The sequence below is a fragment of the Pistacia vera genome, unplaced genomic scaffold (genome assembly GCF_008641045.1).
Source record: "Pistacia vera cultivar Batoury unplaced genomic scaffold, PisVer_v2 Contig846, whole genome shotgun sequence".
NCBI lineage: Eukaryota > Viridiplantae > Streptophyta > Magnoliopsida > Sapindales > Anacardiaceae > Pistacia > Pistacia vera.
Window position 1 is genome coordinate 252,449 of NW_022196719.1, and position 18,641 is coordinate 271,089.

General features: G+C 36.1%; 5 protein-coding genes across 5 annotated transcripts; 2 read left to right on the forward strand and 3 right to left on the reverse strand.

Moving 5' to 3' along the window:
• Positions 1 to 2,623: 2,623 nt before the first annotated feature.
• On the reverse strand, positions 2,624 to 3,351 carry LOC116118488 (calmodulin-like protein 1). Its single transcript, XM_031404473.1, has one exon. The coding sequence runs from the start codon at positions 3,349 to 3,351 to the stop codon at positions 2,797 to 2,799; it is 555 nt and encodes a 184-aa protein (XP_031260333.1). The 3' UTR covers positions 2,624 to 2,796.
• A 382-nt stretch (positions 3,352 to 3,733) lies between these two features.
• On the reverse strand, positions 3,734 to 8,191 carry LOC116118487 (protein disulfide-isomerase SCO2). Its single transcript, XM_031404472.1, has 3 exons — positions 7,704 to 8,191; positions 6,640 to 6,766; positions 3,734 to 3,861 (listed from the first exon to the last, which is right to left on the reverse strand). The coding sequence occupies exons 1-3, from the start codon at positions 8,070 to 8,072 to the stop codon at positions 3,788 to 3,790; spliced, it is 570 nt and encodes a 189-aa protein (XP_031260332.1). The 5' UTR covers positions 8,073 to 8,191; the 3' UTR covers positions 3,734 to 3,787.
• A 1,035-nt stretch (positions 8,192 to 9,226) lies between these two features.
• LOC116118477 (putative leucine-rich repeat receptor-like serine/threonine-protein kinase At2g14440) lies at positions 9,227 to 11,530 on the reverse strand. The gene is made up of 9 exons (XM_031404461.1): positions 11,452 to 11,530; positions 10,787 to 11,330; positions 10,211 to 10,671; positions 9,976 to 10,111; positions 9,809 to 9,880; positions 9,655 to 9,723; positions 9,493 to 9,564; positions 9,340 to 9,411; positions 9,227 to 9,260 (listed from the first exon to the last, which is right to left on the reverse strand). The coding sequence occupies exons 1-9, from the start codon at positions 11,528 to 11,530 to the stop codon at positions 9,227 to 9,229; spliced, it is 1,539 nt and encodes a 512-aa protein (XP_031260321.1).
• Positions 11,531 to 12,530: 1,000 nt separating this feature from the next.
• LOC116118491 (EKC/KEOPS complex subunit Tprkb-like) lies at positions 12,531 to 14,392 on the forward strand. The gene is made up of 6 exons (XM_031404475.1): positions 12,531 to 12,720; positions 13,209 to 13,275; positions 13,384 to 13,506; positions 13,595 to 13,678; positions 13,767 to 13,853; positions 13,956 to 14,392. The coding sequence occupies exons 1-6, from the start codon at positions 12,650 to 12,652 to the stop codon at positions 14,040 to 14,042; spliced, it is 519 nt and encodes a 172-aa protein (XP_031260335.1). The 5' UTR covers positions 12,531 to 12,649; the 3' UTR covers positions 14,043 to 14,392.
• A 1,710-nt stretch (positions 14,393 to 16,102) lies between these two features.
• LOC116118492 lies at positions 16,103 to 16,835 on the forward strand. The gene is made up of 2 exons (XM_031404476.1): positions 16,103 to 16,504; positions 16,594 to 16,835. The coding sequence occupies exons 1-2, from the start codon at positions 16,150 to 16,152 to the stop codon at positions 16,752 to 16,754; spliced, it is 516 nt and encodes a 171-aa protein (XP_031260336.1). The 5' UTR covers positions 16,103 to 16,149; the 3' UTR covers positions 16,755 to 16,835.
• The last annotated feature ends 1,806 nt before the right edge of the window (positions 16,836 to 18,641 follow it).

Genomic DNA, 18,641 nt, shown 5'->3' on the forward strand with positions numbered 1-18,641 from the left:
GAAAAGAACAGGTTGTTGCGATGGGGAACCCGTGAGTGACAAGAAGAAGAAGATTCCCACATGCATGCCGCCTTTAGTGAGCGGCCTAAGAATAAGAAAAAGAATTTGTACGGCCCGTAAGAGCGCATGTGGATGAGGGCTGTACCCAGAAGAAATACCTACATATACGCCACCTTAAATGAGTGGCCTAAGAAGAAAATAATTTGTACAGTCTGTAAGAGTGCATGTAGATGAGGACTGTACTCGCTCACACAGACAGGATTCTGAATCCATGCATCAACTGAGTCCGATCAGCAAAGAATAAGAATAAGAAAGAAGAAGAAAGAATAAGCAAGCAAGAAAGAAAAGAAGAAGAAGAAGAAGAAGAAGAAAGAAAAGAATAGAAAGAAATATAGAAATATAGAAAACAAAAAGAAAACAGAATAAGAAACAGAAAAGAAGATAGAGAATGCATCTCTTTGCATTTGGGCATTTGCATCTCATCCATGCATGATACCATGATTCCTATCGTGGATAGTGAGAAATAGAAGAAAGAAAGAACATAAAGAACTAGAAAGAAAGAACAAAGAAAGTTAGAACAGTGAGAACTAGAAATAGTGAAAGAAAAGAGAATGAACAAAGAGAGAATGAAGAAGAAGAAAAAGAGCTGAGTAAGGAAAGAATTTAGAATATGAGCAACAGAGATAGAAGATTAGTGTAGGGGATTTACTTACTGAGCAATTAGTGCTCACTCCGTTGATTTCTTTGTTTTTGCTAGAAATAGGTGAGAAGTGGTCAGATGGACGTCGAGAAGCGGAGGGGAATGGCACCACTATCTACTATTTTTGAGCTTATGTACATGAGACTTTTCTTGTATGCTTATGTGTTTTTATCGTATTATATTTCCCAAGTATATTAGCTAGAAAGAAGGTATTACTCCAAAACCCAAACAAAGTGCATGGGAAAGAAAAGGGACGAGCACAGAACTTAGCTGAAGAAAACGAAGTAGAAGAAGCAAAACCCAAGTTTAAAGAGCATTCAAATGACCAGCACATCAAAGACTCCGCCACTGGAAAAGTCAAAGTATACACTGACGAGTGTGCTGCATTTTTATCAAACCTTAATCGAGAGCAAAAACTTAGGTGCAAGTAGGTGGTTTTGAGTATTGAATATTGATATTGAATGAATTATGAGAGGTCAGACCTCTGTTTATATATTAAACCCAAGAGGTTGGAATCCTAGTGGGACATTAAGTCCTACTTTAGGAGATAATCCCCAGGAAAGAAAGATATTTCTTGTCCTTATCATATTGGGTTTACTAGTTTCAATAAGATTCAGGATCTTAGCAGAAGAGGAAATAGAATGAGATTCTGATTTCCTATTTATGGACTGTTGTAGCCTAATTGGCTGAAACCCGGTTTTAGCTTGATTTATAGGATAGCCCAACTCATAGAGTGAACAGTTCACAAGGTGAATTTAAGCGTAGACCCAACTGAGATTAGGCTAAGACCTTGGGCCGTGACATGTTTATTTTGTTATTGGGTCTCGTCAGGCCAAGACGATTTTTTGCCCATACACCTATTACTTGTGTGTGTTATCATTTTCTCCAATTAAGGACTTTGCCTTTTACAGTCTATAAATGTAAAACAAGAATATTGAGTGAGGTGGTGAAAAAATACAACTCTTTTGTTATAATAGATCATATTCCCGAGTTAAAGTTAAAATAAAAGTTTCAGGTCAAGGCGGCTTTCCACTATCTAAATCCTCCATTACTTCAATGTCCTTCCGAGCTGTTATCTTCTGCACATAACCTGCGATGATGATGACAACATTGAGTATAGATTCAAGGTAATTTGAACCATAAAAACGCAACAGGAAGAAAGTAGAGATTTTCATATTCTAGAATTTACAGATTTGCTTGCATAGAATCTGATATGTTATCAGTAAAAACGAAGCATCGATCCTTTAACAAGTGTATGGAGTCCGCATGCATATTCAAAGGAATTTACGCATTGCTATAACTACTGATTCTATGCTAGATACTTAGTACAGGATCAACTTTGTGTGTTTCCTGTAATTGTATTTCTGTCATTCTGTGTTCAAATTTTCAGAATCATAGATCTATGTATCAGGTTGAACGTATTTAAACTGCCTTCAATTGTAAAAGTGAATTGCCGTTGACGAATATTCTTCATTTAAATTATGTATTGTCTATTTTCATAAACCATAGTAGTGTAAATGAAGGTTATGTTTTCACCTCGTAGACCCAATTGTGGTCAGTTAGACACTGGCTTGGTGAAACAGGCACAGATCTCGTATTGCTTATTTTCTCATGGGTAACTCAAAGAAAATTACCCTGGAGCCCTGAAGTTAACGGTTAGGTAAGCCTCCAGTGACTATCTCTTATTAGTAATCGTATAGATTCAAACTCATAACTTTTTAAATAATACACCTAACAGTCTCAAATAAACCGTCAAACTACTTAAAGATAGTTAATCCCACCTTTTTCGGTGAATATACTTCTAGTATATTTGATTCCCATTATGTTGTGCCCAAGTTCTCAGCAACAAATGGGAAAATGAGAAAGTGCGTCATCAAGTGAAAAGAGGTCAAATTTAAACAACTTTATTATTTATTACAGGACAGGAAGTTGAAGATTGAGTGCCAAACGAATATGCATCAGTTTACAGAATGCCCACCATTTTTTTTGCTATTGCTTTACAATATTTTTTGTAATGGGGAATATATAATAAAAGTATTCTTAATCATGGCAGCAATTTCTTTTCTGGTAAAGAATCACAAACAAGAAAAGCTTGTCTAGCCATCGTTCGTGGTGCGAGTCATCATGGTCATGAACTCATCCATATTAACCATACCATCGCCATCAGTGTCTACTGCTCTAACCATTTTCCTGCAATCCTCCAGGCTGCAACTCTCTCCAAGTCTCCTTAAAATTTCCATGATTTCTTCTGCACTTATCTTCCCATCGTGGTTCATATCAAATGCCCGAAATGCACTCTGTATGTCCATTGTTCTAACCCCTCCTCCCTTCTTGTGTATTTCCATAAACTCTTTAAAGTCAATATAACCATCTCCATCCTGATCAACCGCCTGGAAGATTTTCGGAACTTCTGCAATTATGTTTCCCTGTCCTAGAGCTCTCAGAATCACCTTGTACTCCGACTGGGATATTTTCCCATCTTTGTTGGAATCAAATTTATCAAACACTTTTTTCATCTCATTTCTGTTTGGCATGAATGTGGGTAACAAGCCAGAATTTTGCCTGTCTCGAGAAAGTAGCCGAGATGGCTTCCGCAGAAACTTATTCTTCGAAATCTTGTACTGGAAATCGAGAAAGCTTACCTTTGCCATGTCTACTTTTGTTTTCGCAACGACAAAAAATCTGTGTCAAGAGTACAATAAGATGTACCAGGTCTTCTGAATTGCAGAACGACAGAGATGGCATGCATGCATTTATAATCTCTATAGCGTCAGGAGAAAGCAAATTGGAGGTCATCTTTTATTCCTCAAAGTTGAAAAGCAACCATTCTGGAAGGATTCCGAAGTAACAAATAGAATACATAAAGAAAAAAGATGGTTGCAGAAAAGAACTTTAAGAAAAGAATACATTCCTTGCTGAGGTAACAACCTACTACTTGTGTGTGTTTTCATTTTCTCCAATTAAGGAGTTTGCCTTTTACAGTCTACAAATGTAAAATAGGAATATTAAGTGAGGTGCTGAAAAAATACAACTCTTCCGTTATAACGAATCATATTCCCGAGTTAAAGTTTAAAAAAAAGTTTCAGGTCAAGGCGGCTTTCCATTATCTAAATCCTCCATTACTTCAATGTCCTTTCGAGCTGTTATCTTCTGCACATAACCTGCCATGATGATGACAACATTGAGTATAGATTCAAGGTAATTTGAACCATAAAAAAGCAACAGGAAGAATGTAGAGATTTACATATTCTAGAATTTACAGATTTGCTTGCATAGAATCTGATATGTTATCAATAAAAACGAAGCATCGATCCCTTAACAAGTGTACGGAGTCCGCATGCATATTGAAAGGAAGTAGATGGTATTAACAATAGCGTTATGCACACGGAATTTACACAAAAAGGCACAAAGAATAACAGCACAACTTAAGGGAATCCTGAGACTGGACAATAATCACCCAATTAAGTATCTGAAGACCCTACAAATTAAAGTTCTAGATAAGATAAATCCAACTTGTAAAAGAACCTCCACATCATCAAATATTCTCGTATTTCTCTCCACCATACAGCATAAAAGAAAGTGCATTACAACACCTCCCATGATGCAAAAATTTATGGAGATAATATTCACAAGTAAAAGTTAAATTCCAATTGATCTTATCTCTAAAGGGAGATGGAATCCATACTGGTCTATCCAACAAGTTGAAACACATAGAAGATTCCTTGAATAGACCATCAAAAAGATCCAATTCAACCTCCATAACGATTTAGTGAACAATGCTGAAATCAAACTTACCAAGAGCCCCCCCAAACAAACAAAGAGTTTTCAGAAAAAAACAGACATTTATTACCCTCAGACTATAACTTTAATAAATGTCTGTACTAGAAGCAGTCAAATTGAATTGAGTATGTAGCAATTACCATAATCTCAAGCATTTCTGTTAACTAAATTCATTATATAGACTGAATCCTAAATAGGATACCAACTTTGATCCTAGACTTCAAGGAATTCAAAGATTCAGCTAAATGGAAAAAGATAATGATCAGTCATATTGGAGAGGGCTCAAATTCAAAACAGCACTCTCACCTAAGTTCAATGAGAATGAAATCATATATAGGGTACTGATTATCTTCTGCCTTTGATATAGGGCAACAACCAAGCAATTGCACTACTCAGAATATTAAACCTTAACAAAACTTCGATGCAGACCAAACTCAGTCATGATGGGCCATTAAACTTCCATGGATCTTAGCTAGACGGTTTACTTTTAGTTTTCCATGTTTTTCAATCCAGTTATTTCAAAATGCATATGACAACGTAAAAATCAAATCACAAGTTTTCTTTTACCTCAATCTAATTCTGAGTCCTATATGGATCCCACTATACAGCATGTTCTATAAAAAAATTAACAATGATTACCACAAAATGTCTAAGCTTCAATTTGTGGAGATGACAAGCTAACAAGCAAACACAATATTAACCCTCCTTTAATTTCTCCACAAAGATTAAAAAGGATTCCAATTTGATGAAGGATTTCTTAAACTGCAAGCTTCCAGACATTTTGGAACTCTTCCAATAAGTAGAACAAATTTGATCAACCAATCATTAGTTATTCTGCTTCAAGCAGGTCAAGTTGCACGGCTGCCATAGATTAGTAACTAAATTCTCTAAATGAGAGAATTTTGAAAGCATTAAAATAAGCAAGATTGCCAACAAAATGAGTATTTTAAGGTGCAAAAGGAACACTTAGATTTGAAGCAGTGCCCAATAGCTCATTGCATGGGAGATCTTCAAAACCAAGATTATCTGACAATACTGAGCTCCATACCAAAAGAAAGGGCAGGGGACCAGGGAGTTTTCAAAACCTTATTCACTAGAAGGTTAACAAAATAACATACTCATACTCACAGCCTTCTCTTGTCAAGGTTGAGAAGCTAACTATTGGAGATGGAAAACCAGTTGTCCACGTACTTCAACATATTTAAATATCATGAAAAATTATGGTGAGTAAACATATAATCACTTCAAGGCAAAACTATGCTGTAGTGGACCATGCTACATCAAAGTCGCCTTTAGAAAAAACTAAAATGACCTTTCAGTAAGATAAAGGTTAGTATATTGATTATCTGTCCATATATGCACTAGATCATATCATTTGGGAGCAAGTAAACACATCACATACTAAAAAATACAACGAAAGAGGACAGAAAAGAGTCTCCTGACAAGAATGAGATGATTTTCTACCAGATATATACTTGCTCATCCATTTTAATTTGTCAATCGAAATGTAGATAGACCAAGACAAGTTGCTTATCCACTTTAATTTGTATTTCAGAATGAGGATAAACCAAGTCAAGTTAGAATATCACACACATTTATATGAGCAATCATCAAACAAAATTACCATAACAAAGCAGAAAGAAGTCTTAAATTGAATTCATAATAAGAGTGCATGACAGGGACAAAACACATTCTTCTGCATTTCTAAGTACATAAAGGTGGATCTTCTGCTAGCATTCATATACCTAGCAAACACAGATAGACTAGGGTGTCATGCTTGACTAGTTTCCCATAGAACAATAGGGCAAATGCTCTCCTTATGGAATATGATAATCATGATTAACTTCCTATGTAACATTATATTCTACTTTTCTCAATGGACAAAGTTATCTCCATAACATTCAATATTGATTAAGAAGATATAAAATAAATAATAAAGGTAGTTTGAAAGAAAATCCTAATGAGGATACATTTAAATCCTCATGTTTTATTCCCATTTCAATAAAGTAAAATAAGATGTATTAGAAAACTATACTCTTCATGAATCTCTTAATGTTTTAAAACTCAAGCCCACATAGAATAAAACTACTCAATTTCTTATTCCATTACACTCAATCGAAATAGCATGGTGGTTCCAGTGATGAAGAGGAAGAAAATACCAATTCCAAGGCAAGGTATGCATTTGCAGACAGTCTCTTTCCCTCTTTTATTATAGTAGCTGACATATCCTGACCCTTGACAACTTCGACACTTTCCAGTCCATTCATACACAACTTCCTTACAATCCTACATATGCAGAAATAAATCAAAACCAAAACTCCATCAATAACAAACAAGACACTCACAATAGTGACAAAATAGTTATAAGCGATATACAGTCCCAAATGCCCATGTATTTTAGATTATGCTGGTCCAACATGTTACAAGCAGTCTAAACTGAACTTCTGGCCTGATACTAAGCATTAGCTCTGCCTAACAGACTAAATAATTGTCTTAGGTCGATGAAGTTGAATTGTTTCAATTGATGTGTAACCCCAACCATTAGATACAAAACAGTCACCTAGATAAATACATTTCTTAGCCAATTTTTGCTTTACCGAGAATTTATTATGTGACTTTTACATAGGAACCTATTAGTTGCACAGGAAGAAGTGTTTGCAGCCACTGCATGCCTGCACTAATTTTGCTCAGGAACTGGAGGAAAGTTGTAACTGTAAATAAGAATGTCATTTGTTACAATCATTTCTCCCTCCGGAGCTGTTGGATTCCACTTATGAAGGATAAGAATCCTGCATTGGATGGATAGGTTGACACTCCATCAACTCAAGCGCTTAGGTTCTAGATGGAGACCAGTTCAAATAAATAAGGTTTTCATGCCGAAGTTCCCAAATTTCAACACATAGAAGAAAGCCCCCAAAATAATGAAGATAGAATAACTTTCCTTAAGTAATTCGTCTCTTAAATTCAATTCCTAACAGCCAATATTGAAGTTAATATTCATCCATAACTTAGAAACTAAACAACAGAAAATCTAAATCCTAGAATTTCCTCTACTTATTATCAATTACTCCAATAAAAAAGGTTTATTCCTATCAATTTCTAAAACATCAGTCACAAGTTACCCACCAAAAATAACTCAACATAAAGCTAAAGAACACAAGCGCTCATACACAAACAGAACAAAGTAATCAGAGTTTAAAAAATAAATAAATTAATTAAAGACCTGAAATACTGGGTCACATTGCAAGCGCTTCTCAATCTCCTGAGGAGAAACAGGAGAAGAATCAGGATAAGTCATGGGAAGAGGAAGAGGATCACTGTCATCAGTCAAGTAACTCTCTCTATTTCTCGACCAATTCTTCTCCTTCGCATTAACTTTAACGCCGCCGTTTCCAATTCCAGCAGCACCAGTAACGGGTCCATCGGATGATTCCGGACCGACCCGGATGCTAATATCAGCAGCCAAGGGGAAGTGAGGCCACCTGAGGAAAGTGGGACCCTGGCTGGAGGGTAGGTCGGAGGCGGCGTAGCAGCGAAAGGAAGTGGGAGTTGAAGGGAAAGAAAGCGAGGAAGTGGTGGTAATTGGGAACATTAAATTGAAAAACTTCTTCTTCTTGTTAAAATCAGAACAGTCTTCTATCTGTCTGAGGTTTTAGCTTTTGAAGTTTGGACGTGGATTTTTACTATCCGGATTTGGTAGGGACCCACCTTCTCCTTTCTCTTTTGTCCCAAATCACATGTTGTTCTTCACTTGTTGTATTGTCCCAAATCACTAGTTAACTTCATTGATATTTCCAGGGGACTTGGAGGGAATTAAATTGCATAATATGTAAATTTTGAAGTGAGAACTTTTTTCGGTGTTCGAGTCAGTTTGTATATATCTCGACTAATTCTCAAAACTCATTGAATACTCTATAAATCCAATATTCTAAGATAATTCATAAATTTGATAGGTAGTATTCAATGAAGGGAGAAAGAGAGCAAACCCAGTGAAAACTTCAATAAACAAGAAGTAGATTTTCTATCCTAAGTAATATTAAGTTCACAACCCAATTTCACAATCTTTTCTCACAACCTCCGACATGACAGCTCGTCAATGGTTAGTTTGCAAAATGTCTTCCGCCTATTTATATGGGTCTCGTCTACTCATTTGCAAAGACGAACTGTCACGTGAAAGTTATAAAAGAAGGTTGTGAGATTGGACCTAGCATTACTATTTCTTTTAGCCTTGTTTTTCTACTCAGAATTTATGCTCAAACAAATGGATGAAGAAATGGGATTCCATCATTCTAATTGTGTTTATGCTCTATTTGGATAATGAAAAGATTGCCAACAAAATTCCCTTTCTCTAATGGCTTCTTAAAGGCACATCAAGCACCAAATTTAGGGGACACAGACACAGTCACCGTCACTGAATAAAAGAATGTAAAATTAATAAATAGAAAGTATAAAATACAATCTTCGGTTGTTACAACTATTGGAAGATAGCTTTACTAAAAGTATCCGCTTTATGTTCTTGTCATCTTGTGTTGTGTGTCGATGACTCAGTTCTTCATTTGCTGCACTTGGTTGGAGTTACCGTCATTGAGGCCACAGAAACAAAGCAGATATTCCACTCCAGAACCAACCAAGTACTGAAATGGCACAAATCCCATCTGTCTTGTTTGTCCCTTCAATAATATTCCTTCTATTCCACCATCAAAACTTGTATTCTATCGTGCAACTCCAGAAACAGCTCTAGCATTATTATGATTCTGCGAAACGATTTCCAGGAGACACCCTGAAAGAAGAGGAAAACTTATAGTTAATCTGTTTATTTAAGTAATCGAAAGAAAAGAAGGGCCGAGGGTGGTTCTTACTGAATGTATAATCCATTCTTTTTCTTTAAAGCGTCAGGAACTCGTCCATCAAGATTGTTGTTTTGAAGGAATCTGTTAATCAAAGTCAGGTCATCATCAATCTAGCTTGTTAGAGCAAAACTGGAATATCTAAACAATGTTTGAGAAACTTACAGCTCACGAAGCTCCCCAAGTTGGCTTAGCCATCGTGGGATTTTTCCTGTCAACTGGTTGTTCTCCAAATGCCTTCATTGAAGTACAAATACCAAAAAACTCTTCACATATTACTCTAAACTTATGAAGGAAGAAGGAAATGTCATTTTTTAAAGAACATACAATGTTTGTAGCTTCTTCAGTGATCTCATATTTGGAATTGAACCGTAGATTTTGTTCCCTCCAAGCCAACTGCAAGCGGGTATTCTCTTCAAAGATTAACAAAATGGCCATTAATGTCAACCTGCAGGAACTTTACAAAGGGCAAGTTACTTACAGATTCTGAAGTGCAGTTAAATTGGCTACGCTTTCGGATAGAGTCCCTGACAGCTCCATGCATGTAAGATTCCTTCACATAATAAGAAACAAAACCGCCCAAAATTAAACCATATCAAAGCTTATAGAAAGATGTAGTTTTAAGTAATGAATATAAAGGAACTTTACAGGTTAACAACTCTAGCTGGGTTATCATTAGAACATGCAACCCCAGTCCATGAGTTCTGGGAAGGCAAGCATGGATCTCCCCTCCAATCAGAAGGTGTATTGTTAAACGCTTTTGCCAAATTTTCCAATGCCACCACTATGTATTACAGAACAAATAAATGAGTTCAGAATGTTTTTCTGATAAAAGCTTCAGTATGGTTGAAAATTGGCAATGAAGTGAAAAGAAATTGCATACCATCTGCAGGAAGAGTAATTCCTCCTAGAGGCAGAACCTGCAGGATTTCACCAGCACTGATTACCGGTCCAACATCACCTTTGGGAATCAAGGTGATATTAGTCTGTCCAAACAATGACTGTTCGCATCCATAAACAGTCACACCTTTGGTGGTGACGGTAAGGCCCTTGTAGAAAGCCTCCCCATTTACAACAACATCAAACACTCTCCAGCTATGAGGGCCTGGGCTCCGGTCGTCCTGGAAATAGAGTGCAATGTAGTATTTGCTACTGGGAAGTGACACCGGTGGCCACATGATTTCAAGTGACTTTCTTGGCAGGCTTGTTGTAATTGATGATGTAAATGCTTTCAATGGTGGCATGTTCCAAAAATCTTCTGAGCTCACATTGTGGTGGCTATCTACAATATGATTGTTGTCCTCAAATGGATGCCACAGTCGGTCAAATTTATCATCTGGAAAGCTAGGTTCAGATGTTTCCATAATCAAGAATTTGCATTAGAAATACAATTCACATCACATTACAGGAAACTGAAAGTAAGTTGAACATTTAATCAATAAGCAACAAGTTTCCATACCCAATCATGTTTCCAGTTTTATCTCCAAAGTTACTCCTTTCAACAGTACTAAGTGCATACTTGGTGAAGTCAGTGGCATTATACACAGAATGATCAAGGGGCTGCACTTCAATCGCTGATATAAACGGATGCGAAATAGTGTTTTGAGTCCTAGCAAAGCAAACACTAAGGCAGTGTCCTGCAGCTGCAACAAAAATCTCATAGTAGGAGCTTAGTCCCTTGGCATAATCCTCAGTGGTATTAACAGTGCACCATTTAGTCCCATCAATAATCTGATCAAAAACAGGTGGCTTCTCCCCTCCATCAAACTCTCCATAATAGTATATAGTTTTTACTAAATATTTCTTCCCTTTAATCACAGGAAAAGTATAACAATATTTCCTAGCTGACTTTTCCGGAAAGAATCGCAATGTGGATAATATTGACAGTAAATCTGGTGTTTTGAGAGCCGTTGCATTACCAACAGAGATGAAATCTGTATCTGGGACAAATTTCTGTACACCTAACATACGGTCATCTGCATCGCCGCAGCTTAAGGTGAAGCCTGCATTTTTGTGGCAATGCATATAAGAACAGATTTTGGTGTAAACTAATATGATATAGAAGAATCATTCAATTCTATCTGAGAAATAAAGTCATATAATTTGAGGCGGTTCAGATTTTACCTTTAGGCGGTTCAGTTTGGTGAGAATGGACACAGAAAGGGACGGTAACAAGGCATAAAAGGAAGATGGCGAAAGACATTGTTGAAGGAGAAACAAAACCTTCCCAGAAGGGAAGGAAATGTAAAGTTTTCTCTGAGAGTTTGTGTGTGTATGATGTTTCTTTTTCCTCTTTGTTTTCTTTTTAAAGAGAGAAGGCAAAGATGGATATTGCCTGGTTCAGAGTTTTGGAATTTGACACGTCGAAGGCAGAGCTTGAAGATAGAAAACATAGGAGAATCCATGGAAACAAGCTTGACCAGGTCACAAACTCATCAAAACAAACACTATTATGTTTCTGTTAACTTCAAATGTTTCAAACAAATGTCTCCACCAAATTAAACTGAAAATTCAATAACACCATAGTTTTAATCAATGATCTAAGAGAAAACGACGAATTCCCACCCGAGGTTTAGCAAAATCTCAAACTGATATTCTTGATTGCATTTATTCTAGATTCCAACCCTTAAAGTAACGCCGTTTTCTTTATGTTAATAGGTTTTCAACTTTTCACTGTAACACGGTGCATGTTAATATGCTAAAGTATGCCGATGCTTTCTTCGACCGAAGATTGGCTCATGTTAGTAAAAAAACGGCTCACATTAGTAACGTCAAAGTCGACAGATTTTGGTTTTTTCAACTAATTTCAAAGTCTAAAATCATTTCTGAAACCACCGTCGGACTCCCCACAACCTCCTCTACAAAACCCATATGTTCACTTGCCGATCTCATTCACCGTTTCCAACCACCTCTAATAGTCACTAACAGTGTTAGTTTAAGGGTATTAATCTGAAATAAATGCAACTAAGGATAATAACTTGAGATTTCACTAAACCTCAGGTGGGAATATGTCGTTTACTCATGATTTAAAAGTAAACTAAAATTTCTTGTCAGGGGATTAATTGTAATTGTTTCATATTAATTGTAATTATTTCAAACTAAAATTAAAACAGAATAAATCCCTTTTGTTATTTTCGTAATATTTTATCTATTTTATTTCTTGTGTAAAACGCTGCGTTTTTATACAAGTCAACGACTTGGCTCCCATTTGCAACTCAATTGAAGCGGGCTTTAATTTCAAAACCCTAACTTTCCCTTCAGAGTTTTGTCATTTTTCCTCGCTGAGTAGAAGCCATTCGTTAACTTTGGGTTGCAGCCAGCCATGAAGGTGTTCAACATTAGTAATGGAAACACTCTCTCTGTTTCACTCTTCACTGAAGTCACCAACACCAAGTACTGTCTCTTTCTCTAACTCAAATTGTTGGAAAGAAAAGAAAGGAATTTGATCATTTTACTTTAACTCTTTTTCAAGGAGAAAAAATTACCCACTAGCTCAATTTGTTCTTTTGTGTTTGTTTTAGTAGTGGGTTATTGGGTTATACGTGTTTAAGCTTATAGTACGAACAAGTTTGTACTTTGACAATTTATCTGCATAAGGATTCTGTGTGCTTTGGTTTTGTTATTGTATTTGTGGTTTTAATTATTGTCTTTGTTATGTTGGTATGCTTCTTGTGGGTTTGCTGAAGTTTCATTGGGACATATTAGGGAAATTTGGAATTAGTGGACTTGGAAATGTTTTATTTGGAATATTTTTGCTTTTGTAAGGGAGACAAGCCTGCAACAAGTTCTGTTGTCGCATTAATAATGAACATTATAAGTAAAATTGGAGTTGAATTTATGTGTGGATTGAAAGTTTTAATAGAAAGACGATTTTCCTGCAGGGAACTCTTAGATTCTATGCAAGCTGGGACACTGGAACCAGAAGTTGCATTTCTCAATGCATTGCTTGTATGTTTCCTTATAAGAAATGGACCTTATCTTTTGCCGCCATTCAACTTTCCGTAATGCGCTTTTTTGACGTTTCTGTAATTTTGTTTTTCTCAAAATTGGAGACAGATCCCAGATGTTTTCCCCCTTCTGGCAGCTGCACATAAGACACTTATTGCCAAGTCGCGGGAATCCTTGACAACACGCACTCTTCATTCCGAGCTTGTTTACAATTACTCAGGATCTAAGCATGTAATTATCTTTCACTGCTGTATGACTGCCTTCTATTTGATTTAAGTTTTCTGTTGTTTTGACTACTGCAAGCTTCAATTCTTAGTAGATTACAGAATCCTTGAAAAGATGTGGCATCTCTGACAGCTCAACTTACGTCCTTGCTGCTCGTTTTAATGCTTCTCCTGATGAGGTAAGGTTGTATCATGAATATTGTGGTTAATTAGTATCTCCTAAGACATTCGACATTCTGTCATAGTAATCATTTGACATTCCATCAGATGAAAGCTGTGGAGAAACTAGTCAATGGGAAGGAAATTGGTTTGGAAGAGCTAGAAGGGAAAGCAGATCAAGCCCAGATAAAAAAGGTTTGTCAGTGCGGTGATCTTGAGCTTCATTCAATATTATATTACTCTTTCTCTCAATGTTGCCTTCAGCCATTCATAAACTATATCTGAATCTGTTTTCAGCACTACAAAATATCTGGCCCAGAACTGGAGATATCCTCACTCACAGATGCTATTACATGCCGGATTGCCGCTCGCGATGCCTTGTGATAAAGGACAGGCATCCTCCTATTTCCATGTTTTTTTTGCTTTCCTTATTATGCCCATCATCGCTTCGTGCTTTCTCCATCATTAATCATTCTACAAATTGAAGTCATAATCTTGGGGTTCTGATTTAGTCTTGGCATTTTTATCATAGTGCCAATAAGGTTATCGAGGGAAGAAACTCTAGTGAAGATGTGTGTAGTAGCACCTGAATTATAATCAGATTATTCATAGCATAAAATTAGAAACAATTAGTATGTAATTTTGAGTCAGCTATTCCTTGAGCTTAATGTGAACATAATATGATGTATGACATTTAATATAATATTGTTGGCTTCTTATAAAATGTTTCAAAGTACTTACCCAAATTTTATCATTGCTTTTACTGTTAGAGATATAATGTTGTTTCACTTCATTATATCTCACTTGTTCAGAAAGAAGAGGGAGGAAACTGATGAAAGAGAGAAAGGGAGTAATCAATCTCACTTGTTCTCACGATTCCTTGTATTCACTCATCTCAAAATCAGGGGATGTAGGCTTTGTCTATTATTTGGCCGAAAAATTTTAAAAATCTCACCTCTCTATAATTATTGCATTGGTTAATATCGATATACACTCAGATCTAGTCCGAACTACTCGAGACTATCCTCATTGACAACCCAAAGTCACGCACAAATCTTGCTCGGTTCCCAAACAGTCAACCAAGTATCTATAGTTGATATGGATTATTGCCTTGATATTAAGGTAGATGTAGATTTTTGCATCAACAAAATGAATTGCAAATATGAAAATATACTTTTAATTAGTTTTAGAAGGTGTGATCTTGTTAACGTATATGGATCGTTTTTATATGCTCTCCTTTTTAAATACAAACTCTTTGAACTTGAAAATCCATTATCAAATGTGTTGACTTCCTTAGAGTAGGTTTGTAAAGTAAATGAATCTCTTGAATAGTTTTGAAGTACATTCATCATACTCATTTTAGATAAGTGTTTTTGAATCCAAAAATTACACTCACCTTACCATTTGAAAATTATTGTTTATAAATGATTTTTGATAAACCTTTATTAAATTGACCGTTTCCTGTGAAACTAATTTTAAAGCTCTTTGGATTTTTATCAAGAATCTTCCTCACATGTATTCCCATAAAGTTATTCTAGTTTTCAAAATGAATTTTCTCCATGTAAGATCGTTCATGATATGCTCCATTTTTCAATATGTTGTGAAGACATAGTTTGGGAGAATGACAATTATAACCCCTTTTGTATTCCATAACTACGGAAACTACTAATCATGGTTTTAAAACCCGGCCCAGCCCGGTCGGTTCAACCAATCGAACCAGGACTTGGGGCTTTCTTCGGACCGGGTTATCACTTTCAACTATTCACCCTAAACTCTAGAATTATGGATGACGATTGACGAGCATACAGCAACAATTATGTTGGGCTTTTTCGAGAGGGAGTGCTAATGAGTCCAAAGGTATGAAGGGAGTGATTTCCGATGAGTGAATCAACCGAAAAAGACAAAAATCGGTCTACCAAAATAGGGGCTATTGTCGGCAATTGACAGAGCGAACGAGGGAGAGATGAGATGGGTTTTGGTCTGAAGGCTGAGGGAGTGTTTTAGTGGTGATAGCGAGTGTCGTCATCCCCAGAAACAGACTCTGTTTGGTTTGGGTTGTCAACGTCGACGGTAATGTTTGAGGTGTTTTTACATGGTTTAAAACCTGTAGAGACTTATATGTAATTTTTAGAAGTGTTTTTGTTGGATTTCAAGCCTTTAGATATGCTGATGTCACTGGTTTGACCTGCCAGTCAAACCGATTCAACCGATCAACTCGAGACCTGACCACTTTGTCCGGTCTCACCCCGGACCGAGTTTTAAAACCTTACTATCAACAACAATAATAATAATAATAATAATGACGATGATGTTTGTTTTTTATGCAAAAGTCTATGTCCAAGGGCGATATATCTTTAAGCTCTTTCCTCGAACCTTCGCAAATACTGTCTATAATCTTTATTCGTTAAAGAGAATTCAAATCCACTACAAATTAATATCTCCTCTCTCTATCATCTCAACCTTTGGTCTCTTCAGTTCATAGTTGATACAAATGAATTCTATATCGCAACTTAGGCGGAGGCAGCACTCTGGAAACCTACACATCTTTCCCACAGAAAGATACTCTGACCAGCTGGTTGGAAGGAGAGGTGGGCTTATCTCAGCGGCCGGGAAGTTAACTTCACCGTGGAAGAATGGTGTGACCCGGAAGTTAACAAAGCTATTGCTCAATGTTCATATAGAAAGAAGTTTGGGGCCTGTCCACGTGGTGACTTCGCCAGAGAATACAGTGAGCGATTTGATTAAGGCAGCCATTGATATTTACTTAAAGGAGAAGAGGAGGCCGCTGTTGAAGCACACCCATCCTCAGTTTTTTGCCCTTCATTACTCCCAGTTCTGTTTGGAGAGTAAGTTCTTTACTCTCGTTCATGGTGTTCTTTACTCTGTTTTTTCTTGAAATCATGTGTCTATAAACTGAGATTTATGGTGGTTCCAGGTTTAAAGGCAGATGAGAAGCTGAGTAATTTGGGGTCAAGAAATTTCTTTATGTGTTCAAAGCCTTATTCCAGCTCTGTCAAATTATTTTGGTCGGAGCAAGCAAAAATGTCAATCAACTCAACATTTCCATCGACAAAATTCATGGATTTCTTGCTGTAGCTAGATAGATTTTTCAGTTAGTGATCATCTTCAGACTCTTAACTTGTATATCCTACATTAACTAAAACTCAATGTGAATTAATGCATATAGGCTTTTAAATTATTTTTATAATTTTGAAATTAACATTTTAATCCAGTCCACACTTAATTTGATCAATTTTAGAGGTTTTAACTATTTTTGGAAAAAGAAAAAAGTCAAATTTAAGATGATCAATTAGTAAATAGAACTATAGTAACTAACTAACAATGGGTTGGCCAATTGGTAAAAGCTTGGGGCCAACGGGTTTGTTTTCCCTGTGGTTTTAGATTCGAATCACAAGAACGGTTGCTAATATTGTTGGCCACAGATTGTAGGGTTTACCTTGTTTCGGAAGCCTTGTTTCAAGGTCAGAGGACTAGTCGAGACAGTATCGGATCCAAAAATTTCTGTTTGATTGGGCCAAAATAAAAACTAATTGCATATAACGTTCATATTATGTTTTTTTAGTTGAAATTGTCACAAAAAGAAAAAATTTACATATTAATATTTTCTTTTTTTAAATTTCATGGCCTACCCTCAACATACTTTGGATCCACCCCTGAGTCGAGGTACGCATAAGCTGGCCCGAACAGCCCCCGTAACAAAAAAAAAAAAATTAACTTTAAGATGACCGTGATTGTTCCAATTTTTTAACAACCACCTAAAAACCCAACAAGAACTCTAACTTCAATAACTACGTAAACAAAACCCATTCCCTCACCACAAGCCAACCCCAAAATCACCATCAACCACCACAAAACTCATTATCAACTAAATATGTATAATGACCCTAAAATCCATTAGAAAACTCATATTCAATAATCACAAAACAAACCCATCTTCAACAACTCACCACCACAAGATTAGGTTGGTGGCAAAGGGAGGAGTTTGTGGTGGCCAAAGGAGGAGCTCATGGTGACCAAGTGAGCTCCTCTCATGGCAGGGTTGTCACATGCCGAGGGAGAAAAGGGAGTTAAAGTGGGGAAGAAGAAAGGGGGTAGAAAGAGAAGAGAAGAAGAGAAACTGGGAAAAAGGGACATTACGGTTAAAGGAATATAAAAATTGAAAAGATTATTGCAGGGGTGAGTGGTTCCAAGTACCCTGCAATTTTGGAGCAACCGGAACCTGAAATGTAGGTTTCAGTTCCTTACCTGGGTACCCTGTAAAAAATAATTACCCCCTATTATTTAAAAAATGATAAAAACACCTTAAAAGTTTACAAATACACCTCGAACAAATTAAGAAAACCAGCATTTAGTAGTTTTTAACTTTTGATTACTTATTCATTTGTGTCCAATGTGACTTATAGATCCTCTAATGTCTAGGCAATACTTGAATTAAATTAAATTTGTAATCATTTAATTAAGTAATGTACTAATAACTAATGCGGTAAATTACTAATATTTATAATGTAATGTTATAATTAATTAAGTAGTCATAATATAAATCTATAATATAATATTATAATTAATTAAATTTATAATCATTTAATTAAATAATGTATTAAACTACTAATGTAATAAATTACTAATGTTTATAATGTAATGTTATAAACATTCTATTATAATTAATTAAGTAATCATTTAACTAGTAATGTATCTAAATCTTGTTTCATGAACAATATTTGAATCTGTTTTCAGCGCTACAAAATATCCGGCTCAAAACTGAAGATATCCTCACTCGCAGATGCCATTACATGCCGGATTGCCGCTCGCGATGCCTTGTGAGAAATGATAGGAATCCTCCTTTTTCCATGTTTTTTTCTTTCCTTATTATGCCCATCATCGCTTCACTCTTTCTCCGTCATTAATCATTCTACAAATTGAAGTCATAATCTTGGGGTTCTGTTTAGTCTTGACATTTTTATC

Excerpts from the sequence above, each read along its gene's own strand:
- LOC116118488 (XM_031404473.1), bottom strand. The coding sequence starts at position 3,351 with ATGGCAAAGGTAAGCTTTCTCGATTTCCAGTACAAGATTTCGAAGAAT.
- LOC116118487 (XM_031404472.1), bottom strand. The coding sequence starts at position 8,072 with ATGTTCCCAATTACCACCACTTCCTCGCTTTCTTTCCCTTCAACTCCC. Across the intron at positions 6,767-7,703 it reads AATGTGACCCAGTATTTCAG|GATTGTAAGGAAGTTGTGTA; the intron begins GTCTTTAATTAA and ends CTGCATATGTAG. Across the intron at positions 3,862-6,639 it reads CATACCTTGCCTTGGAATTG|GTTATGTGCAGAAGATAACA; the intron begins GTATTTTCTTCC and ends TCATCATGGCAG.
- LOC116118477 (XM_031404461.1), bottom strand. The coding sequence starts at position 11,530 with ATGTCTTTCGCCATCTTCCTTTTATGCCTTGTTACCGTCCCTTTCTGT. Across the intron at positions 9,412-9,492 it reads CTTGGGGAGCTTCGTGAGCT|ATTCCTTCAAAACAACAATC; the intron begins GTAAGTTTCTCA and ends TTTGATTAACAG. Across the intron at positions 9,261-9,339 it reads AAGAATGGATTATACATTCA|GGTGTCTCCTGGAAATCGTT; the intron begins GTAAGAACCACC and ends CTCTTCTTTCAG.
- LOC116118491 (XM_031404475.1), top strand. The coding sequence starts at position 12,650 with ATGAAGGTGTTCAACATTAGTAATGGAAACACTCTCTCTGTTTCACTC. Across the intron at positions 13,507-13,594 it reads ATTACTCAGGATCTAAGCAT|ATTACAGAATCCTTGAAAAG; the intron begins GTAATTATCTTT and ends AATTCTTAGTAG. Across the intron at positions 13,679-13,766 it reads TTAATGCTTCTCCTGATGAG|ATGAAAGCTGTGGAGAAACT; the intron begins GTAAGGTTGTAT and ends ACATTCCATCAG.
- LOC116118492 (XM_031404476.1), top strand. The coding sequence starts at position 16,150 with ATGAATTCTATATCGCAACTTAGGCGGAGGCAGCACTCTGGAAACCTA. Across the intron at positions 16,505-16,593 it reads CTCCCAGTTCTGTTTGGAGA|GTTTAAAGGCAGATGAGAAG; the intron begins GTAAGTTCTTTA and ends TGGTGGTTCCAG.